Here is a 24,902-nt window from a genome sequence, read left to right on the forward strand (position 1 = left end):
CTCATGTAACCATTATAGACTAGCGTCATTGATGCGGCCGGGTGCGAACGATGGTCTTGAACCTACCATTCAAACTCCATGGGATACTTGGCTTGTTGTACTATGCTCTAGTAATGTCGTGAGCCACTACTTAGTTGATGAGTTTTTTATGATTAATGCAAGTCTTTGAACTTTGTGCTTGAACCACATGAAAATTTACACACATACAGTATACATCTACAAGTACTCCCTCCGTTTCTAAATACTTGTCTTTCTAGGCATTTCAACAAGTGACTACATACAGAGCAAAATGAGTGAATCTACATTCTAAAATATGTCTACATACATTCATATATAGTAGTCATTTGAAATGTCTAGAAAGACAAATATTTAGAAACGGAGGGAGTACTTGTGTATTTATTTTCAAAAAAAATGGAACTTAAAAAATACTTTGAAAATTCTGGGCTCCATGGAGCCCAAGAGCCAAAAAGCCTCACTCCAACATCTGCCCTCTAAATTAATGAGGCAACGGACTTATAGAAAATAGAGTACAATTCTGTAAGGAATAAGTTGCACATTTCTATCAAGATTCTGAATCTATACAAAGTTGCATTAGTAAATAAAAATAGCTGCTCCGCGCTTGGTTCACTAAACTCCAGCTATACAGGGTTTTGCATGAAGCTATTTGCATATAGTGATATCACTTTACTGGACAAATATTGTGAACCGGCAAGATATGATGTTTGCCATAAGAATGGATATGCAGCTCAGCTGAGATGAGCAATGTCGATCTCATCAGGGAGCTTGAAGGTTTCCGCGGCCCCAAACTTCCTCCTGCCATCCTCCCACTCCTCGTCATCCACGTCGTTCTTGTGTTCGTCACTGTGGTCGCTGTGGCCGTGTGACGACAACGGGTCACTGAGGCTCATTGACTTGCAGGGTTCGTTTGCTAGCATGGTCACCTGGCCTTGGTGTGAGATCTCAATGACAATAGTGTCATCGTCCTTTGGGAGGGGCTGCTTCCACGGCTCCCCATCGACCCTCATGAACGTGTGGTCCACCACGCCTTTGTGGAACTCGAAGCGGATCCTGTGGGTCTGGTTTTGCAAGATGTCAGCATGATATTGCAGGATGGGAAGAAGAGAGTTTTGATGCATGAAGTTACAAAACGCATTAATGCACTGCAGCAAGCAATCTCGTCCAATATTCAGTTGTGAGATGCCAACGGGACAGGAGGAACAAAAGAAACACTTCATACCTGTGCAAGGCGATGGCCGTGCCCATTAGGAGCCAACAGAACCAGCCCGTGCCAAGCATCGCGGAACCCGACAACCTCAATAAGGCCATCATCGACGTAAGGCAGCGTGAACTCCGTCTGCACATTGTCACGGAAAACATGTGAATCATATCAACATGCAGCTCAAACAAAAATTGATGGGGCATGGCGCATCGGAACTCACATTTATTTTCCTTGCACCAGGTTCGCCCCATGGATTCAAACCTCCAGAAAAACTAGGTAGGTTCACACAGACGATTGATCGAATGCTGCAAGAGGTAAAGTGGCATAGATTACAACTCCATCTACTACCCAAGAATATTACAGAAATGGTGTCATGATATAAGTAGACCACAAAGAGTATGTTGGAAGACAGAACAGAAGAACAGGGTGACCAAAAATTCCCATCATGCTTGTAAGCATGTAGGCTTAAATTACAGTATACAAGAATAGAATAAAATGCACTGTAGTGAACTGGAAGACATCAAAGTTCACCTGTGATGAATCTGTAGTTCTTCCCAGTGGCCACCAGGCTTTTTCATAACCTTCACCTTTGCAAAGTGAGGAATATTCCTGGAACAAAACATTCAGCTTATCAACAAAGGAGATGAAGATACCAACTTCACAAATATGTATTGTATGAAGGATTCCCCTCCCCCTCGCCCAACCCGCTCCCGCGAGGGGGGGGGGGGGCGATTCCCTCGACCGGCCGCAAATAGCCCCCTCCCCCCTCGATCTCCTCCCCCCGCCGTCACCGGAGCGTGCCGCCGGGCAAAGCCCGGCCGGCGGCGGCGGGCCATCTCACCCTTCGCACAGGGAGGGCTGGCGCGGGGCAGCCTCCTCGAGTGCTTGTGCGGCACCCAATCTGACCAAATAGCAATTCATTGAAATCATTCGGGTCACCTCTTTTTTAAGCACTTGACCAAGCCTATTTCTATAGAAAAGGACAGGAATCTATACCTGCCCGGTCACACACATCATCTCGAGCACGGAATCTACTACTCTAACAAGATACTCGGCTCGGGTGGGCTCTCCTCGTGTAGCTTTTTGTTCTCGAGGAAGAAAATCTCATTGATTACTTATAATGCCGGATGAAGCAAGTTACAGCCAGTTAACTGCTGACTTTCTTTGCTAGCTCACCCGAAACTCTGTCTTCAGGAGGAAAGCTTGCTTGAGTACCTTACTTGAAAACAAACCGCTTGAGCTGTAACCGAAACAGAAAGGTTTGATGAGCCGCTGCTTGCTCTCTAACTGCTCAAGTAAGAACTCTGGGGAAGGAATCCGATCTGCAGATGAAGCAGAAGCAGGCAAAAGGCGAGCGCACAGCGAGGAATTTTCCATACTAGATCGACTCAACATTACCGAATCTACTCTGAGACTCGAGCTATCTAAGCATCCAGGGAAGTGATTCCACAAGCTAGAGAGATTCTCCTCTTTTCTTTTTCAGAGTTGAGCTCAGGCTAAGGCGCATGCCTTCCGTTCCTTGCTTGCTTATGCACTTTTGAATTAGATCCTTGTTATCAATGCCAACTAGGTATCATAAGTAAATGGATCCCGGTTGTTCAATCCTTTGATAACCAAGGTCATTCTTTGCTAAAGAGAAATGATCACTATGAGTCAGACTCAATAGAATTGGATCCATTCCAAATAGCGAGAATTAGGATTCTTGATCCCTCTTACCACTTTAGGGGATGGGGGTGAAGGGGGGTTTACATACAACCGGGGCAAAGTGGTTTATGATTGAATCTCAGAGGCATTCTTATCAGAGAAATGGGCAATTGAAGCGTCTTTCTGTCTATCGACGGCAGAGTCTATTGATCTTCCACAATCCGGTAATGCTTTTTCTCAATTCAATGCGGAGACCCCATTTCCTTTTGATCGTATTACGCTTGACTCGCTGCAAAACATTTCGCTTTCTGCGCCACGCTCGTACGTGGTTTACACTCCTAGCTAGCGTAGCGCCAGCCGTCGAAGTGAATGAATTCGAAAGAACGCAGAAGTAAGGAAATGAGACGACTCTTTCTTGAACAATTTCATAAGCAGATCTTCCCCTCCACACCAATCACGAGTTTTTTTTATTTTTTGGGGTTGATAGTGGAAAAGTCGACAGATAAGTCACCCTTATTGTCCCTTTACAGAACCGTACATGAGATTTTCACCTCATACGGCTCCTCGGTCAATTCTTTCGAAGGGATCCTTTTCCTCGTTCAAGAGTCTCCGCCCTTCTTCCACTCCGTCCCGAAGAAAACGTTCGGTTCGGATAAGTAAAGCCAAGGTCGAGGGAGCAGGAAAGAGTTTGTTATTCGCTATTGGCTTAGTACGGCCTATACATAATAGGGGCTCTCCCCTTTTTTCACTTAGTTTAGTTGGAATGGAAAGAGAACTTCCTTTAGTTTTTCTTTTTTTTTTGTTGCCTGGTTCAGTCTCTCCGAGTGGAATAAGTGGGTCCTTCTTCTTTTTCCTGACTGATGAAGGTCAAAACCTCGATCCATCCCAGAGTAGCCGTCGGCTGGACGGCGGCGAACGGGGGGCAAACTCCTCAAAACGAAGTTCTACTTTGTCTTTGGAAGAATTGGAAGAAGCTGTCTTTCTTTGATGGTAGTGTCCTTTCTTCACGCTCACCATCTCTGCAGAGCTTAACAAGATAATCCACGCCAACAACCAAAGCCAACAAGCCTTCGCTCAGAAGCAGGAGAAGATAAGAGAAACACCATCTGGTAAGGTTGGATCTATAAAACAACGTTGGTTGACAGAGCTATCTTGACATTATAGGTGGGGTCTTTGGATAGCAGGTATGCTGTGTCAGAGAGCATTGGTGAGATTATTCCTGATGCTTTTACAGTAGCAGCAGTCTCGGTAGCAGAAGTAGATCCGAGTGTAGGGGCTTCGAAGAGTGAATAAGTTCGTTCGCAGTGATGTGTAATCTCTTCAAATCGAGAGAAGAGGTGTAAAAAAGAAATGCTTTTAGGCAGGCTTACTTGGCAGGGCACGGCGACGCGATGTTGAAGGCCGTTCCGGCGACGGCGGGGGCTGCTGGCGATGGGCGGCGGTGTGCCCCGCCGCGGCAGCGGCAGCATTATCCGGCTCGGCCCTGACCGGATCCTGCCCGTGGCGGGCGGTGACGCAGTGGTTGTGCCTGCTGGAGTCGGGGACGGCGGCTGGCGGGGCGCAGCTCGGCCAGATCTGACCTCTTGCAGGGCGGGTCATGGACGACGTGGGTCAAGGAGGGCGGTAGTGGTGCGAGCCAGGGGTCGGGGACGGCGGCAAGCGGCCCGGCCAGATCTGACCTCACGGCGGCGCGGGCCGCATTCGGCTAGGGCTGCGGGCGGCTGCCTCGACCGGGGCCATCTCGGCTGGTCGGGGTGGTGGGACAGTGGCGGTGGGAGCGGCTCTGCCCACGGCAGCGACCAGCTTCTCCGGTGTCGGCTCGTCTGCGTTCAGACCGTCTCGACCTTCGCCCCATCTCCTCGTCATCCGGGCGTTACTCCCATCAAAAAGGACTAGTCCTCACCTAGTCGCGGTCCACCGCTCGTCTCGCGTCCGGTGCTGCAGGACCAAGCTCGTCTCGCGCATGGTGCAGCGGGATCGAGCTCGTCTCGCGCACGGTGCAGCAGGACTGACCTCGTCCCCCTCTCGGTGCCGCAGGACCGAGCTCGTCTCGCGCTCGGGGCAGCAGGACGGGTCGGTGGATGCCAGTTCTGGCCGGCCTATCGGGTCTCGACGCTGGGGGTCGCCTAGGGGTGCGAAAGGTGGGACCTTTCCGCTCGTCTCTTTCGTTGGGGTGGAGGCGGGTCTCGTGTGAGGTGGTGTCAAGGTCTTGGATGCCGGGGCGGTGGCCCTGGTGGTGGTAGCACGGTGCTTTTGGGCAGAGCCCGTGCTGTGGCGCTGCCCGGTCACCATGGTCGTGTGGGCGGCGTGGTTGCCGGGATGTGGTGTTCGGTGGCGGTGAGTGTTGGCCGAGGTGAAAACATGTTCTATCTTCGGACGGACCGGCGGCGACGAAGATCATTCCCTTCCTGAAGGCGTCGTCGCGGCTCTCATTGCCCGTCATGCGGCTCCAGGGGAAACTCTGATCCTTGGATCGGGCGGTGGCGGTGCTCCGGTGTCGTACCCTTCCTGAAGGCGCCACCTTGGAGCACATGGTTCGTCATATGTAGCTTCATCTCTTCGTGGTGGTAGTGCTAGGAATGGTGTTGCTGCGCTCAGCACCTATATATCCTGCCTTGGGTGTGTGTGTGTGTGTGTTGCGGTGGCGTGTGTTTGTACTAGATGCTTCATGGTCGGTGCTTTATATATAAAGCGGGGCGAAAACCTTTTTCGGTAATATGTAATGTATAACCTTTTGTAACCTAAAATAGTCAAGAAATAAGCTGAAGACTTGATCTAAATTACAAATAAATAAATTAGCCTTGAAATGTGGCTTGTAAAGTACACTCCCTCCCCTTCCACTTTATTGGCAGGGCTATTGGAGTTTTGTGTTTTGTTTTTCGGATAAAATTAGGGGTTGGATCCAATCAACAAACTACCTCGAAGACGGATGACTTAGAGAAGCGCAAAACCATCCTTGTTTAAGTCCGAGCTTAGCATATTGTCCCTGTAAACATGATTGCATTAACAATTCACAAGGCTCGGCATAACTTGAAAAGCACAATCTGGTCATTTGTCTAATCGACAACACGGGATGGCAAGGAGATTGTCTCCTGAAGAATACAAAAAAAGATACCTGATTTGTCAGCTGATTTTTGAATTTCTCTGGATTTCTCTTCCTTTCGGAATGAAATGCATAAGATATTTCTGCATCCATCCCTGCAACATGCAAAAACATGATCATCATGTCTGACAACCCAGGTTTTTCACAGCAATATATGCTCGAGGGTTCATGAAAGGAACTTGGGATTTTTAATCTGCTATGGAATTAAACAGTTAGACAGTGTAGGGTACATACATAAAGTTCATTCATAAACAGTTAAACAGGTAGAAAGTGTATGGTATGTGGTTCATGTTGGCAATAAATTAGGTAGTACATAGAGAAACCCTTACCCATACTAAAGTAATTCCAAAATCCTCCGCGGAATGTGTGGTAACCTTCCTGGAGAAACAAGGAAAAATAAAAATGGAAACTTTGAATTAGATTTGGTAACTAGTTGTCTTACTTTGATGGAACATATTTATCAAGAAACATAATGCCATAAGAAATACTTGCATAAAGATATATTTTTTTCTCGACATGCATGTTGGGATCCACCTTATGTGAGATGTGAGGAGATGACCATTTGAAGACTCTAGTCAGTCCAAAGTTGTGCAAGAGCCCATTACCAATTAGTGTTGTGACCTAAGGACATTTTTAGACTTTGAACAAGGGGAAAGCAGGTGTCTAGCCTCCCATGCAGAAGCCACCAACACAAGCAACAAATTTCAGGTTAGCCTCCATTAGAGAAGAGAAGAGAAAGACAAGAGATAAAGGAAGGAGAGGAAGATTGAAGAAATAAGCTTGCCATCAAGCAAAGGTATCTCATCTGGTAGGAACCGGATCCCTACCAGGGCGTGGTCTCGGGTTGTAGGGGTGGAAGGAGGGATGACGTGAGGAAGGCGTGGTCGCCGGCACTGGGGCGCCGTCGTTGCATGCGCGTGAGAGAGAGAGCAGGGCCGGCGGCTAGGGTTAGGTCTCCCGGCTCCCTAAGGAAGCCGAGCAAATATGATTGCTTCTTGCTTAATCCCAAAACGGGTCCTTACACGAGTTTATATAATCCTCCTAATAAGATAATTGGGCTAAGCCCCTAATAACGATAAGATAAATTGGGCCACAACTAACTGGGCTAAGCCCCTAATATGCCGGTCATAACATCTCTCCTCACCTGCACAAACAGCTCGTCCTCGAGCTGGAAGGCGGGGAAGATCAACGGTCGCCAAACACCTCCGCGTCAACTAGGGCGGGCTGGTCGCCGAGCCCGGTGGCGGCGGGGTCCTCCTTAATGCAGTATGCAACCTTCAAGTAGAAGAGTCGTGGGCAGACGTGGCCCGGTACGTAGGGCTCGTCACGGTTGAAGCACAACCCTTGGCGGCGACGCTCGAGTTGCTTGGCCGGGGTGAGCTGGCGGAACGGGCATGTTGCAGCCGCGGTGAGGGGCGCCGCGGAAGCCTGGGCAGGCCGACCCTGCGCGGAAACTTCCGGCCAAGGTGGTGGCCCAGCGGCCCGGGGCGGTGGCGCCTGCTGGATGGCCACCGCACGATGCTCGAACGCGCGGGCGTAGTACATGGCCGTCTGGAGGTCTTGTGGCCCGCGCATCTCCACGTCCACGCGGATGTGGTCCGTTAGGCCGCCGCCGAAGAGCTCAGCCCACTGACGAGCCAAAATGCCGGGGGCGTGGCACGCCAGTGCCTGGAAGCGGTCGGCGAAGTCTTGCACTGAGGTGAGGAACGGAAGATGCCCAAGCTCCGCCAGACGGCTCCCGCCTATAGGCGGACCGAAGCACAAGAGGCACAAATCGCGGAAGCACTCCCATGGTGGCATGCCGCCCTCGTCCTGTTCGAGGACGTAGTACCACATCTGCGCGGCTACTCGGAGATGATACGAGGCGATCCAGGTGCGGTCGGACACGAGCGTGCGCTGTCCCCTGAAAAATTGGTCGCGTTGGTTGAGCCAATTCAAGGGGTCGACGGTGCCGTCGTAGGTCGCGAACTCCAGCTTGGAGAATCTTGGCGGCGTCTGGACATGGACGACAGGCAAGTGCACCTCGTCAGCACGGAGCAGCGAGGATGACAGGGCCGAGTAGGCGGGCATTAGGGTGCCGCCCTGGAACAGGGGCCCGTCGACACTGGAGAAGGGCTTGGCGGAGCCCGAGGACCCGCCAAACTACATGGCCGGGTGCGTCACCGGCGGGGGTAGCACGTGCGGCCCGACCGAAGCCATCGTGTAGACCGGCTCAAGGGACCCAGCGAGCCAGGCCGGCAACGGAGACGGCAACGGGGGAAACCGGACCTGGTGGATGGGCACCCCCAGACCCATCGCCGGGATGCCCAGGGCCACGGTCGCCAGTGGCGGCAGGTGCGGCTGTTGCCCCTGCTGCATGGTGGAGGCGCAGGGGTTCGTCACTGGTGGCGGCTGCCACGGCAGCTGCTGCATGGCGGCGGCGACGGGGGTCGGCGAGGATGGCGGTTGCTGCTGCGGCGGGGCGGTGGCGAAGGGCACCGACAGCTGCAACCCATAGGATCTCGCGAGGAACGTGTAGATGCCTGTGACCGCCTGGGTGAGATCCCGGATGGCAGCCGTCATCTCCTTCGGGGTGAAGACGACGGGGACGGGCGCGGCGGAGGTGACCGGCACCGCCAAGAGCGGGGCGCTGGCCATGGTGGCCATCGGGGCGGTCGTCGCGGTCGGCAGCGGGAGGGTCAGGGTGGGCGGTGGCGAGGACATGATCGCACCAAAGCTATCTGATACCAAATTGGTACGGACCGGATCCCTACCAGGGCGTGGTCTTAGGTTGTAGGGGTGGAAAGAGGGATGACGTGGAGGAAGGCATGGTCGCAGGCGTTGGGCCGCCGTCGTTGCGTGCGCGCACGAGAGAGAGAGAGAGCGCAGGGGCGGCGGCTAGGGTTAGGTCTCCCGGCTCCCTAAGGAAGCCGAGCAAATATGATTGCTTCTTACTTAATCCCAAAACGGGTCCTTAGATGAGTTTATATAATCCTCCTAATAAGATAATTGGGCTAAGCCCCTAATAACAATAAGATAAACTGGGCCACAACTAACTGGGCTAAGCCCCTAATATGCCGGTCATAACATCATCCCCAAAGGTTTTTATTCTTCAAGCTGTCGTTCCAATATGTTGGTTAGATTGTTCCAATCCCTAGCTCTTGCAGCCACAAATCTTATTGTCATCCAAGATAGAGAAATCTTGAGAGAGCCTATAATGCTACATAGAGAAGAACTTGTGTCCCACATTTGATAATAGTGATAGAAGATTAGGGTGGCTTCGGCTCATGATTTTTACCCCAACTTGGGGTTTTTGTGTAAATATCTGGTGTCTCGATGTGTTGATATTGCTATTGCAGTTCAGAGGTTCTCTTGACTTGAACAATGATTAATTGTTGTGTGGGTTGCTTCCTCCGTATAGGTTGTTGCATATGTTTCCTTCCGTGCTGAGCAACGACCCTTGCGTTAGTACATTAAGTGGTGCAGAGATTATTTTGTTTCTGCTGCAGTTTTAAACCATAAGTATGCTAATTCACAACAAAGTGCTATCAGAAATAGGTTTCCCAGGAGGTTTGCTTATCCCGGTTGCTTGGTTGTTATTGGAGTTGCTGCTCACAATGTCCATGGAATAAGGTGCCACAAAAAGTGGCATGATAAAACTCGGTTCTTCTGAGTACTCTCTAGGGAAGTCCATGATGTAAGACATCCTTTACTGGAAGGATTTGTATGAGCCAGTTGTGAAAGATAATATACCTACCGGTGTCATGGAAGAAGAATGGAGAGTGTTGAACCGAAAAGTGGTATATATGATTCGTTTGTACATCAATTGTAATATATTCCACCATGTTGAAAATCAAACAAACATGTATGAGATGTGGCAGAAGTCGGAATCCATGTATGAGAAGAAGAATCCATGAAGGCCTCGGTAGTCAAAATACTTGCAAAGATTGAGTGCCGAGATGGCAGCAGTGTGATTGAGCACTTGAATGTCTTCCAATGCCATATAAATCAACTCTCGGCCATGAAGATCAACTTTGAGGACGAGGCACAATCATTATTGTTGCTGAGTTCCATGCATGATAGTTGGAACAACCTCATCATGTCACTTGGCAATTGAGCTTCGGATGGTAAGCTGATATTGGAAATGGTGAAGAACAATATGTTGAATGAAGAAGACAAAAAGAAGGAAAAGGGTGAGAATGATGCCTCTTCTGTTGATGCGTATTTGGCTAAAACCCATGGGAAGAAGGAGAACTGTGAACGCAGTCATGCACGATTTCAGCAAGGCATGGGTTAATCCAGGGTGATCAAAGTCAAGATAGAGAAAGAGTTCACTTCCTTTCATTGGGGTAATTTGGGAACACAAGAGTGGTTGCAAGAAATACAAAAAAGAGCTTGCAGAGGGTAAACATGCAAACAAAATTGAGCAAAAAGCTAAGAAACTCGACCATGATTGCACAAGATAAGGACTATTTAGTTATTGAAGATGAAGAATTTTATAATGTTGTTCGTGATGATGCAATGAGTCGTGGATTCAGGTTCGTCCTTTCACATTACATCGCACAAAGAGTAATTCAAATTCTACACTAGTGGCATTACTAGCCAAGTGAGGATGGGAAATAATGGTTCGTCCACCGTTCGTCAACACAGGATGCAGGTTGGTGCTCGATAACGTGAGACATGTTCCAGATATAAAGTAGAATCTATTATCTGTGGGCAAGTTTGATTGTATCAACATAGGGTTGTTGGAGACATGCCCTAAAGGCAATCTGATGATGATTATTTACTTATGTATTCATGAGTTATTTGTATTTTCCTTGAACAACATCACTGATATGTATCAATAAGTATGTGACTTGTTTGTGAGACTATATATTATATGATGCTTTTTTTAATGGTCCATGGTCGGTAAGGTTATGCAGACACACACCCTTTGACTAGTATATGATTCGGTTGATGACTATGTTTCACAAGTCATGGGCATAGAGATGCCAACCCGATAGTATGGACTCATGGATGGAGATCACCGAGCGGACAAACCCATTATGAGACGCAATGAGACCCACTACGAGATGCAATGAGATCAGGGGCGGAGCCAGGAATTAGACATAGGGGGCGAGTCGGAAATTTAAATTTTCACAGCCCGCGACGAGTTATAAATGACTTCCTTAAACAATTATTTTCACAAATAGAATCTAAAGCTTAGCTCGTAAAATATTGTACTGAAGATAGATCAAACATACAACTAATAAATTTAATTATAAAATAGAAGGATATCAATAAGCAGCAATGTTTATTGGGTTTTAAAGGAAACTTCTAACTGGTAAAAATTAACATATCGTCTTACATGCTTGACTAATAGGCTGCTAGGTAGTAATCCATAAAACAGACTGAACTAGGTACCAGTATAGCGTACGCCAGCGTACCTTTCAAGCCTTAGACCATGCTCATATACTCGGTGGAATCAATGACATGGCTAGATGGCTGAATCAACAGAGCGGTTAATTACATGGAAGCAACTTGCGTCTTTGCCTTAGTAGTCTCCTAGCGTCGGTAGCACCAGCGAACGGGAGCAGCGCCTGGCTGTTGGCGAGCGGGACTGGGGTGTAGCGAGCCATTGAGCGGCGGCAAGAAACCCTAGCAATTAGCGAATTGGGAGGTAGATTTTGGATCAGATAAACACACAGACTTAAAGAAATATCAAACTTGTAGGCCTCTTGCCTCTAAACCAATGGTTAGAATGGGTGGATGGGCTACTTTTGGGGCTTTAATTTGCATGGCCATACATTAGCATAATTTGACTTGAGGACCTCACATGTTCTCGGGTGAGGATGGACTCACTTAGGGTCTATCAAACACTACTCCGCAACTGAGTAGTTATAAAGGTAGCTTTTGGGTGAGTCGTGAGATATGCAACGAGACATGATTGACCAACATGGGATTTACCCCTCCGATACGGAGAGATATTCTCCGGGGCCTCTCAATTGATCAGATTCAGAAAGCATGGCCATGTGACTTGGGTTAAGTGTTAACCCGGTTCAGGAATCTGTATCACGGTTTCGGGGAGAAGTTGAGCTACCACAAGGGTGACAAGTACTCGCCTTGAGCTCTTCTCAATAACATATATTGTGAGGCAAAAGGAATGTTGCATATGACATATTGTCGAGGTTCGTGAACCAACTTTATGCACACATGGGAGTTGGCATGTTCTGCTAGGAGCCACTATCAACTATCGACTCGGGTGGTGTCCATGTGTAGGTGAACCTATAGGGCCGCACACTTAAGGGGCAGGAGCCATTCGGATTGGATCTGAGTGGAAATTGGGTGTGGACTCCTAGCGAGCCTCAAGTGTTCAGCCCACGTCAGGATCTATATAAAGGGGAGTGGGCACACCTTTTAGGGTCGATCTTTTTTCTCCCACCACAGCCACCGCTGCCGCCACTTCCCACGGGCCTATGTCACGTGACCGGACCGAGTAGTAGTCGCCCGACACTACTCCTCGTATGTGTGTATACCTTGGAGGCATACCATATATGTGCTTGGACGAACCGTTCACGTGAACTGCAAGGAGTTGTTTGAGGGATCCGGGAGGAACTATTCACGAGAGATCGGCTATAGGAGGAGGTGACTAGGTTGATCACCCACACGCACGCTACTATGACTGTGTCTAATAGTAAAACCTGATCCCCAGTACTATGATCTTGGTTGCGCGGTAGATTTTTTTTGTGCTAGCATAGCTTCCGCGTGCCTCAACAAGGGTTACATTTTGTACACTCCCGCCAAACTATGCGGATAATGCTCTTGATATTATGCACACTCATGTTTGCTCTATGACTGAAAGAATCCCTTCATGGAGCATTATAATTTGTGACTTTCATTGATGACCATTCCAGAAAAGTTTTTGTATATGTGATGAAAAACAAGTATCATTTGCTTGAAGCCTTCAAGGTGTTCCATGTGAAAGTTAAAAGAAGTGTGTGAGATGAGACAATGGTGGTGAATATGAAGGTCCTTTTGAGAGGTATCACAGAAAGTATGCATCAGGCTAGAGAAGAGTAGTATGGCATCAGACTAGAGAAGAGTTCACCAAAGACACCTTAGCTCAATGGACTTGCAGAGATAATGAACAGGTCAATCAAAGAGATGGTCACAACAATACTCTCTCATGCTAATTTACCTAATCCATTCAGGTTGAAGCATTAATGAACGATGTGTATGTTTTATCTATCTCCCTCACTTCATACAAGAACTTAAAGGTTTTTGGATGCAGTGCATGTCCCAATGGACGAGGGGTCGAAGGTTGATAGCAACACAAAACAGTGCATCTAACTCATCCAACCAAATGAAGAGTTTGGTCATAGATTGTGTGATCCAACCAATAGGAAGATTGTGAGAAGCCAAATGTGTTGTTCGTCAAAGATGAAACAATTGAACATATTGGGAAACTAGAGAAGCCGAAGACCATCACACCTCAGATTGACATGTATCCTCCTCCCCCCCTCGTGCATGACAATCATGGGGGAGATGTTGACACTGAACACATGGAGATGCAATTGTCTAAGGAAGTACATGTGGAGGTGATGAGCAGCCTTATAATGATGATGCCAATGATGGTCCACCTGATTCAACACAGGTGCAACAACAAAGAAGAAGAAGAGGTATATTACCTTCCATCAAGTATCCACCACATCAATATGTGTTGAGTGATGCACGTGAGTCCTCATGCTATGAGAAGGCAATGCCTGGTGAGTATAAGAATGAATAGTTGAAAGCCATGCATGAAGGATGATATGAAGTCCTTGTATGAGAATGGCACCTTTGAGTTGGTGAGTTTGCCGAAGGGAAGACACCTCACATCCAAGGTACAAGGCTAGATTGGTCCTGAAAGGTTTTAAATAGAAAAAGGGTATTGATTATGATGCTCCGGTGGTCACCATAGATTGGAAATTGAGCAACTTGATATGAAGAAAGCATTCCTACATGATGAATTGATGATCTAGAGGAGATATATATGGAGAACCTAAAGGAATTCATGGTTTTAGGCAAGGTGCACTTAGTTTGCAAATTGAATAAGAGCTTGTATGGTTTGAAGCAAGCTCCTCGGCAATGGTACAAGAAGTTTGAGTCTATTATGACTGGGCTTGGTTACATAAAGCACAACCTGATCATTGTGTCCTTATGAAGAGGTACGCCGAGGGTGATTTCATTATTCTCTTGCTTTATTTTGATGATATGTTGATTGTTTGTAATGGTACAAAGATGATTGCTCTCCTCAAGAAGTCATTGAGTAAATCATTTGCCATGAAGGATTTGGGATCAACTAAGAAAATGCTTGACATGAAAATCTCCCGTGATAGATCAAACAAGTTGTTTTGGCTCCCACTGGAAAGATACATTGAGAAGGTACTTCAAATTTTCAACAAGGATGCAACACCTTCTAACTCTCTGTTTGTAGGTCATCACCAACTGGCTGCTAAACAATGTCTTACAAGGAAGAAGGAGAAAGAAGAAATAAGTTTAGTACCATACAAATGTGTTTTGGGCAGTTTGATGTATGCCATGGTGTGGTATGCACTAGGCCTGATATTGCCTATGCATTTGGAGTTGTTAATCGGTTCATGAAAAATTCAGGCAAATTGTAACATCCCAAATTTTCAATTTGGAATGTTATACATTAGATCATCACTGCATATCATATTCTTTTGCTTTTGGTTTGATCCTAGAAATTCTACGCAACTCAAGGACCCTCGGAGAGAGTTGGGGATTTCGTTATTTTCATATTTGAGTTTTCTCAAATTTTGAAAATAGGATCATTTGATTTTATTTATTTTATCTTCAATTATTTCTATTATAAAAATATGAGAGAGGGAATAAAATGACTTTCCCAAAATAAAGAAATATTGAGGATCTAATAAAAAATCAAATAAGATTTTATTTTGGAGTTATTTGCTATTTTATTTGAATTTAGAAAAATGCGCGTTTTTTCAAAATTGCATTTAGGCCCCAAATAAATGTTCATCCTGTTCAGCTTGATTTTACAAGTCGGGGAAAATTTATTTCGGGATTTTTGGAGTCCGTTTAGTATTTCTTTTATTTGTTTTTCTGCGCGTAATTATTTAAAAAACGCGCAACCGACTTTGGTCCGTATTCGGCCAGGACTCTGTCCGGCCGGCCTTTATAAGGAGTCGCCCCGAGCCCGTAAGCCCACCCCGCGCCTAACCCTAACCCTAGCCGCCCGCCGCCGCTGCTGTCGCCGCCGCCGGACGCCGCCGCCTGGCTGCCCTGCGCCGCCGCACCATCGCCCCGCGCCGTCGCCGCCCCGCGCCGCCGCCGCCGCCCGGAGCCGCCCCGCCGCCCTGCCGCCGCCCCGCCGCCGCCCGCTGACCCCGCCACCGTCGCCGAGGTTGACCCTCCTGCCACCACCAGTTTTCCCCGGAAAACCGCTTGGTTTTCCGTTCGGTTTTTCGTCGGTTTTTTTAGATCCGTTTTTTTATTTAGATCGGTTTATTTCCGGTTTAGTTTATTTAGCGATCGTTTGCTCGTTCGTTCGTTTTAACAAACGCGTTCACCGTTTAGATACAGAAAACGAACGTTCGTTCGTTAATCTGTTCATCGTTTTTCTTTTTCTCGGATTTTCCGCGATTATTTCTAATTGCGATTTCTGATCCGATTTTCGTTCTAGTATAACTTTTCGCTCGTTTATCAGAATCAGGCGATTCAAGCGCCTGGAGTTTCGTCTCGAAACCCTCTTTCCGTTTAACCAACTCAAACAAGTTTTTGCTTCTGTAAAATTTGACCTAGATCTAGATTAGTAAACAAAGCTTGTTTCTTTCGCCGTTTGACTTTCGTTGCTTCGTTCGATTTGATTCTTTTTGCAAACCAGAGTTCTTAAGTTGAACTTTCTGGTCAGTTCTCTTATTTGAGTTTTACCTGTGCAATAGTTGAGTACTTATTGTATGCTTGTTTGTTTGCAATAGAGTACCCGGAGTGCGCCGCTTGCTACTTTGAATCGCTAGGTTTCGCGGATCATCAGCAAGGCAAGTAACACTTTGACCATACCATTAGATCAATCCTCAAACATTGCATGAATAGGATCTAATTAAATTGTGGGTTTTGGGAAGTAGATGAGGTAGTACCTATTACCTGTTTTATTATCAAACCCTTGGGAGTTACTTCTACATTTGCTTATATTGCCATGCTATGCTAGTAGACGTGGATTGGGTGAGTGTATCCATGACAGATGTGAGATTGTTAAATTAATGATTTATTTAAGGTGGCAACTTAAACACACATCTGGGTGGATTGAGGCACCTGGGTATTCCAGCGATTGCCTGTTTTTTTTATGGACCGCCACCCAGGCTTAAAGGGATCATGAGATTATTCATACTAGAAACTTTCGTGTGCAGCCACAAGCTACTATGAGCTCTAGCATAGTTGATTAAGTCGTGCGAACTTTTACAGTGGTAGACTAGCAGATGTAGGGGAAAGTAGGTGTAACGGTCTACCCGTTCGTAAGGTGCTAGCACTTCTGAAAGACTATGTCTCGGTCATTCGTTTCTCAAACACCATGTAGTGCAAGAATCCCAACGGAGGAGATCGAGTCTTGTGGGGAAAAGTGTGCAAACCTCTGCAGAGTGTATAAACTAATCATGATTAGTCGTGTCCCCGGTTATGAACAACTTGAGTATCTAGTACTTGGATTATCATGTGAATCTCATCATGTTACTCTAATTAATATTGTTGGGTTTTATATATGATGCTTAATTGGGATTGAGAGGGTGTCTACACTCTCAATGTTTAACAACTACTATGATAGTTAAATAAAATTTATTCCGTTGCAGTAGGGAAAAATTGGCTTTACGCAAAACTGTAACCATAGAGCTTTCCACCAGCCAAATATGCATGTAGTATAGCCTTATTCTTTTATTACTTTCTATGTGTTACTTTGCCAGCATATTCCATGTGCTGACCCGTTTCGGGCTGCAACGTTCATGTTGCAGACTTTTCAGACGACGAGTAAGGTGCCTTTAGGTCGTGGTTCTATACTCAGTGATGCCGTTGGAGTTGATGGACTCACTTATCTTCCAAGCCTTCCGTTGTTATCGTTATTAGATGGCCTTAAGCCATATTTATTGTAATAAGTTCGCTTTTGAGACATTCGATGTAATAAGTGTGTGATCGCTACTCTGTTAAAAATCCATTCAAGTATTGTGCGTGTCAGCATTACTGATCCAGGGATGACACTGAAGCACAGAGATCAAACTGTTTGAGGTCTGGTCGCTACACAAATCCTGTTGGAATACAGTGAAATGTTCTAGGTACCTCAAGTGAATTCAAAATCATGTTTATGATTTGGAAGTAGTGATCATGTATTGCATTGCTATACAGATGCAGATTATGATGATGACATTGACCGTAGGAAGTCAACCTCGCGATACGTGATGACTTATGCAGGGGGCGGTGTCATGGAAATTAAGATTGCAAAAATGTGTTTTGACGTTGACCATAGAAGTTGCGTACATAGTTTTGGCTGATGCATGCAAGGAAATGTTGTGGATAAAGAACTTTTTGCAGTAGATAAGCATGAAGCAAGAGAAGTATGTTGTGTTTGCAACAGTCAAAGTGTTATTCACCTTGCCAAGAATTCAAGCTATCACTCTTGTATAATTGGATTTGAGATATCATGAATTCCAAGTTGCTACAACTTGAAAGATCCTTACTGATAAGAATGGTTCGGATATGATGACTAGGATATTGCCAAGTGAGAAGCTACAAGCATGTTGCAGGATAAAGGGCATGACGGACCCACCTCATGGGTCAGAGAGGGGGATTTGTTGACATGTCCTCATGTGGGTTGTGAGGAGATGAACCTTTGAAGCCTTTAGGTAGGCCAAAGTTGTGCAAGTGCCCACTACCGATTAGGGTTAATGACCTAAAGACATTTGACTTTGCACAAGGGAAAGGGGCCTCCCATCCAACAGCCAACAACAAGTGACAAAATTCACGTTAGCCTCCATTGGAGAAGAGAAGAGAAAATCAACAGTTAAAGGAAAGGAGAGCAAAATTGAAGGAAAAAACTTGCCATCGAGCGAAGGGGTCTCACCCTAAAGTTTTGAAGTTCAGATCCACCACCTTGTCTCCTTCAAGTTGTGGTTTCACCATGTTTGGTGAGATTGTTCCGACCACTAGCTCTTACAACCACAAATCTTGTTGTCATCCAAGATATAGAAATCTTGATGTATGAGAGTCTATAGTGCTACCTAGAGAAGAACTTGTTATATCTCATCTATGATAATAAAGAAAGAAGATTTGGATGGCTCTGTACTATGGTTTATACAGGGCCGACCGGGGGGGGGGGGGGGGGGGGGGGGGGGGGGGGGGCGGACGCTCCGGGCCCCCGCAAACAAGGGGGCCCGCCCAGGTATGTGTGAGCACCTGTACTACAATCGGCAACCGCTCCTGGAGGCGCTATTGAAGGTCGAGAAGCTATTCAGCATCTCCACAGAGAAGACTGAAACGTTATTTCTTCCCATGAACAGACTGGGCCTTGGGCCTTTTTCTTACTTTACTATGGTCGTGGGTCAGTTCCGAAAAGAATAAGATGGTGGTGGATCATTCCTCAAAAAAATGGTGGTGGGTCAGGCTGGGGCAGATGGCACACTAGTTCAGTAAAATTAGCCATTCCTTTCTAGAAGATGGAATTAGGTATCAATTGATCCCTCCCTTTAAAAAATGCTATCAATTGATCATTTTCTAAAAAAACTATTAATTGATCCTAAAAAAATCGACACTAGGGAATAGCGAACAGGGACGACACTCTCGGTACTCTTGTCCTCCCTACTTTGAATCAATACTTATTCATATATATTTTTCAAATTGATTTCATGTTATAAATTGTCGGCTCACTGTTGTATCAACTTTATTTAGTGAAGCATATTTTATATATCAAATTTTACCTTCATATGTTCATATAGGCCCATTCTATTTCTTATCTTGCTGATTATGCATTTTAATTCATAGAAATCTCTTTGCTATCGGTTTTACCATACCAAATTGCAACATCGCAAGTGTAATTAGGCTCATAAGATGGTAGCCGCAATTTGGCTTGATATCATGTGCTACCTCTAGTGGCGAACGCTTGATCTTCTATGACCAATGCTTTGATCTCTCGTGCGTCTTGGCTGATGATGCCCCCATCATCGCCTCCACATGGCCACATCGAGAGGCGGAGTCACCAGGAGGAAACTACACCGCACTCACCGATCACTATGACCGCTACAATTTAGATCAAGTATGTCTCTTGGTAACATTTATAAATTACTTAACATGGATATTGTTTTCGATGCATTTTAAATGTTTATTGATAACATTGTATATAGGCATATATTAATTATTTTGATGTTTATATTAAAGGGCCTTGTTCTAGTTTGACCCCGGGCACCCAAAATCTCAGGACCAGGCCTGGGTTTATATTCCCAACTTGGGTGTTTTCCACATAAAATTCGGTGTCTCGATGTGTCTATATTGCTACTGCTAGAGTTATATTAAGTGATGTTTTTTGGCCTTTTGCATTCTAGTCTCTTGGCATCCTCTTGTAGCCTTTTGGCATCCTCTTGTAACCTTTTGGCATCCTCATATATGTGTATATATGTTGGCATTGGCCTCCTAATAATTTAAGTTGCTATTCTCAAGATGGTATTAGAGCTCTAGGTGTTTATTTTTCCGCACAACTTGTGCCGCTCCCGATCCAATCTCCTACAGGACTTCCCATCCAAGCTAGCTAGTTGATCCAGCCGCTCGCTAGTTGTTGCCCTCCCGTGGAATCCACTGTGAATCGATTTGGCCCTCGCGTAGAATCCGCTAGCTAATATTGGATCCGACCGGACTTGGTCTCAATCGATCCAGCCACTGGCCGCTCGTCCTCCTCCAAGGTCGCTGCCGACCGTGGGCCTCGTCCGCGCCGCTGCTGCTTTCTGCGGCTGCCGGCTGCCGGCCTCGTCCACGCCGCTGCTGCCTTCTGCGGCGCCACCGGCCGCCGGCCCCGTCTGCGCCGTTGCTGCCGGCCGCCGGCCCCGTCTGCGCTGCTGCCGCTGGCCTCGTCCGCGCCACTGTTGCCTTCTACGGCGCCACCTGTCGCCGGCCCCGTCCTCCGCGACGTTGCTGTCTTCCGCGGCTGCTTGCGGGGCGCTCGCATGGTTACGTGAATAGCTGCTGCCGTTTCTTGTCCAGGTGTCTACTGCTCCAGATCGCGACTCTGTCTAATCAATTTGGTCCTCGTTCGGCTGGCTTTTCGTCTGATCTGCTGCTGGTTCTGGCCGTTCTCACCTTGGCCAGTTGAGTCTTGGTGACAGAAAAGGAGCACCATTTCTTTGGCGTCATCTGGCTATGTTGCCATCCCGCGCTGCCCGGTGATATTCGATGGGGCTAATTATGCTGAGTTCGTTGCCTTTATGCGCATTCACATGTGTGGCATTCGTCTGTGGGGTGTTCTTTCTGGTGAGGTCCTCTGTCCTCCGCGCCCAGTTCCTCCTGTGGCTCCTACCCCACCGCTGACGCCACCGGCTCTTGACGCAGATGCTTCTGATGCTGATCGGGCTGCAGCCACGGTTGCTGCTGATGATGCGGCTGCCGCTTATGACCAGGAGGTCTTGGATTATTCAAATGATCTTTCTGTTTATCGTGACGATATGGTTGCTTACACTCAATGGTGTGATGATGATGCTCGTGCTGCAACTATCCTCACTTCCACTGTTTTGCCTCAGTTTGCTTCTAAGTTTATAGGCCTCGGTACTGTCTTTGAGATGTGGACTCATCTTCGTCAGCGTTATCAGCCCTCTGGTGATGCTCTCTACTTGTCTGTGGTCCGTCAGGAGCATGCTCTTTAGCAGGGAGACTCCACTATTGATGAGTTCTACACTCAGAGTTCTGCTATCTGGCGCCAACTTGACTCCCTTCGCACTACTGTTTGTGGCACTTGCCCGTGTTGCCAGACTGTGAGGTCAGACTTGGAGTTTCAGCGCGTCTATGAGTTCTTGTCACGACTCCGTGGGGAGTTTGAGCCTCGACGTGCTCAGTTGTTTGCTCGTGGCCGTGTTCCTATTTCTGAGGTGCTTTTTGAGCTCTTTGCTGAGGAGACTCGCCTCCGTGGTGCTGGTTTGCTTCAGGTTCCCTCTATGCTCGCTGCTCGAGTTGCTACTCCACCAGTGCCTTCTTGCTCCAGTGCTCCGCCGCTACTGCCCACTCCTCCGGGTAGTGAGGCCCGCTCTCGTGAAGGCCGCTCTCGTCCTCTTACTCATTGTGACTACTGCAACAAGGATGGTCACCCCGAGTTTGATTGCTTCAAGAACAAGCGTGATATGCGTAATAGGGGGCGCAATTCTTCTTCCGGGGCTCGTGCTTCTTCCTCGACACCGTCTACTGTCTCCTTGACTGAGCAACATATTGTGAAGCTCAAACGTCTACTTGCTGCTTCAGGTTCTTCGACAGGTACTACAGGCTCTGTGACTAGTGCTTCTAGTGCTGAGCGACCATTGTCTACACAGTCAGGTACATCCCCATGGGTTCTGGATTCTGGAGCTTCATTTCATATGTCCTCCGATTCTTCTATCTTGTCCTCTCGTAGATCTCTCGATTTTCCTATTAACGTTCTTACTGTTGATGGTACTCCTCTTCCTGTTGCGAGTCGCACTCTTGCCACCTCTTCCTTTTATGTTCCAGATGTTTCTCATGTGCCTCGCCTTACCATGAACCTATTTTCTGCGGGTCAGCTTACTGATTCTGGTTGTCGTGTCATTCTTGACGTTGATTCTTGCACTATCCAGGATCGCCACACGAAGGCTCTAGTTGGGGTTGGCCCGCGCCACCATGATTCTCAGGGGCTTTCGGAGTTGGACTGGCTTAATGTTCCAGTCCATCTGCCTCCGTCGCTTCAGCTACCAACTGCTTCCAGCAGTGGCATCATCAACTTGGTCACCTTTGTGGTTCTCGACTATCGTGTTTAGTTCATCGTGGTCTTCTGGGGCCTGTCTCAGGAGATGTCTCCTTACAGTGTTAGGGTTGTAGGCTTGGTAAACAAGTTCAGTTACTTTATCCTACTAGCGAGTCAGTGTCTCAACGCCCTTTTGATTTAGTACATTCAGTTGTGTGGGGTCCGGCTCCCTTCTCTTCCAAAGGGGGCCATCGCTACTATATTATTTTTATACATGATTTCTCTCGCTACACTTGGCTTTACTTCATGTCTTCTCGTAGCGAGGTTCTCTCTATTTATAAGTGTTTTGCCGCCATGGTCCACACTCAGTTATCTACACCTATTCGTGTGTTTCGTGCTAATTCTACTGGCGAGTATATCTCCAAATGTTGCGTGTTTTTCTTGTTGAGCAGGGTACACTTGCTCAATTCTCTTGTCCCGGTGCTCACGCTCAGAATGGCGTGGCTGAGCGCAAGCATCGTCACCTTCTTGAGACAGCTCGTGTGATGATGATTGCCGCCTCTCTTCCACCTCATTTCTGGGCTGAGTCTGTCTTCACTGCCACATATCTCATAAACATTCAACCCTCATCTGCTCTATAGGGAGGTATTCCTATAGAGCGTCTTTCTGATCATTCTCCTGATTATTCTGCTCTTCGGTTGTTTGGTTGTGTTTGTTATGTTCTCCTTGCCCCCTGAGAATGCACCAAACTAACAGCTTAGTCTGTCGAGTGTTTTTCTGGGCTACAGTGATGAACATAAGGGTTATCGGTGTTGGGATCCTGTCAGTCGACGGATGCGGGATGTGACTTTTGACGAGTCTTGTCCATTCTACCCACAACCATCCTCTTCTACCTTTTCAGTAGAGGATATCTCTTTTCTCACGTTTCCTGATACACCTCCCTCTATGCCTCATATTCCTACTCCTCCTTCTCATCCCACTATTGCAGATCCGACACCATCTTCTCCTTTCATTTCTTCTCCTTCCTTATTGCATGACACTCCACCTTCATCACCGATGTCTTCTCCATCTCCATCACCTCCGCTGGTTCCTTCTCATCCCACTTTTCCTTTTCATTATACCCGTCGTCGACGTGTTATGGATGAATCTACTGACGTGCCATCTACTTCTGGTGCACCATCTTCCTCGTCCCAGCCGACTTATGATCTTCGGGCTCGACCTTGCCCTCCTCCTGACCACTATTCTCCTAGACGATATGGCCTTTCGGTTGTACTTGAGCCTACCTCTTATCATGATGTTGTTGTTCATCCTGAATGGCAGTTTGCGATTGAAGGAAATATGCCCTAGAGGCAATAATAAAGTTATTATTTATTTCCTTATATCATGATAAATGTTTATTATTCATGCTAGAATTGTATTAACCGGAAACATAATACATGTGTGAATACATAGACAAAAACAAAGAGTCACTAGTATGCCTCTACTTGACTAGGTCGTTAATCAAAGATGGTTATGTTTCCTAACCATAGACATGAGTTGTCATTTGATTAATGGGATCACATCATTAGGAGAATGATGTGATTGACTTGACCCATTCCGTTAGCTTAGCACTTGATAGTTTAGTTTGTTGCTATTGCTTTCTTCATAACTTATACATGTTCCTATGACTATGAGATTATGCAACTCTCGTTTACCAGAGGAACACTTTGTGTGCTACCAAACGTCACAACGTAAATGGGTGATTATAAAGGTGCTCTACAGGTGTCTCCGAAGGTACTTGTTGGGTTGGCGTATTTCGAGATTAGGATTTGTCACTCCAATTGTCGGAGAGGTATCTGTGGGCCCTCTCGATAATGCACATCACTCAAGCCTTGCAAGCATTGCAACTAATAAGTTAGTTGCAGGATGATGTATTACGGAACGAGTAAAGAGACTTGCCGGTAACGAGATTGAACTAGGTATTGAGATACCGACGATCGAATCTCGGGCAAGTAACATACCAATGACAAAGGGAACAACGTATGTTGTTATGCGGTCTGACCGATAAAGATCTTCGTAGAATATGTAGGAGCCAATATGAGCATCCAGGTTCCGCTATTGGTTATTGACCGGAGACGTGTCTCGGTCATGTCTACATAGTTCTCGAACCCGTAGGGTCCGCATGCTTAAAGTTCGGTGACGATCGTAATTAGGGTTTTTGTGTTTTTGATGTACCGAAGGTTATTCGGAGTCCCGGATGTTATCACGGACATGACGAGGAGTCTCAAAATGGTCGAGACATAAAGATTGATATATTGGAAGCCTATATTTGGATATCGGAAACATTCCGGGTGAAATCAGGATTTTACCGGAGTACCGGGGGTTACCGGAACCCCCCCCCCCCCGGGGGGGGGGGGGTTATTGGGCCTACATGGGCCATAAGGGAGAAGAGGAGGGCCGGCCAGGGCAAGCTGCGCGCCCACTCCCCCCTAGTCCGAATAGGACAAGGAAGGGGGGGGGCGCCCCCCTTTCCTCTTTCTCCCTTCCTCCTTCCTTCTCCAACAAGGCAAGAGGGGGGAGTCCTACTCCCGGTTGGAGTAGGACTCCTCCAGGCACACCCATAGGGTCGGCCGCACCTCCCCCTCTCCCTCCTTTATATACTGAGGCAAGGGGAACCCCATGACACACAAGTTGATCCTCGTGATCGTTCCTTAGCCGTGTGCGGTGCCCCCTTCCACCATATTCCACCTCGGTCATATCGTAGCGGTGCTTAGGCGAAGCCCTGCGTCGGTAGAACATCATCACCGTCATCACACCGTCGTGCTGACGGAACTCTCCCTCAACGTTTTGCTGGATCGGAACTCGAGGGACGTCACCGAGCTGAACGTGTGCAGAACTTGGAGGTGTCGTACGTTCGGTACTTGGATCGGTCAGATCAGGAAGACGTATGACTACTTCCTCTACGTTGTGTCAACGCTTCTGTTGCCGGTCTACGAGGGTACATAGACAATACTCTCCCCTCTCGTTGCTATGCATCACCATGATCTTGC

At 47.2% G+C, this 24,902-nt stretch overlaps 1 protein-coding gene across 1 annotated transcript in view; it reads right to left on the minus strand.

Annotated features, from left to right (window-relative positions):
* Nucleotides 1-571: 571 nt before the first annotated feature.
* The window catches only part of LOC123152203 (diacylglycerol kinase 5), a 58,419-nt gene continuing 34,088 nt past the window's right edge, over nucleotides 572-24,902 (minus strand). Inside the window, exons 7-13 of the mRNA XM_044571811.1 lie at nucleotides 6,296-6,344; nucleotides 5,979-6,061; nucleotides 5,782-5,849; nucleotides 1,751-1,828; nucleotides 1,440-1,524; nucleotides 1,238-1,354; nucleotides 572-1,076 (exon numbers count right to left, since the gene is read on the minus strand). Of these exons, the coding sequence (XP_044427746.1) occupies nucleotides 747-1,076; nucleotides 1,238-1,354; nucleotides 1,440-1,524; nucleotides 1,751-1,828; nucleotides 5,782-5,849; nucleotides 5,979-6,061; nucleotides 6,296-6,344 (810 nt within the window). The 3' untranslated portion in view covers nucleotides 572-746. The remainder of the gene's footprint in view (nucleotides 1,077-1,237; nucleotides 1,355-1,439; nucleotides 1,525-1,750; nucleotides 1,829-5,781; nucleotides 5,850-5,978; nucleotides 6,062-6,295; nucleotides 6,345-24,902) is intronic.

The sequence above is a fragment of the Triticum aestivum genome, chromosome 7A (assembly GCF_018294505.1).
Source record: "Triticum aestivum cultivar Chinese Spring chromosome 7A, IWGSC CS RefSeq v2.1, whole genome shotgun sequence".
In the NCBI taxonomy this organism is placed as follows: domain Eukaryota; kingdom Viridiplantae; phylum Streptophyta; class Magnoliopsida; order Poales; family Poaceae; genus Triticum; species Triticum aestivum.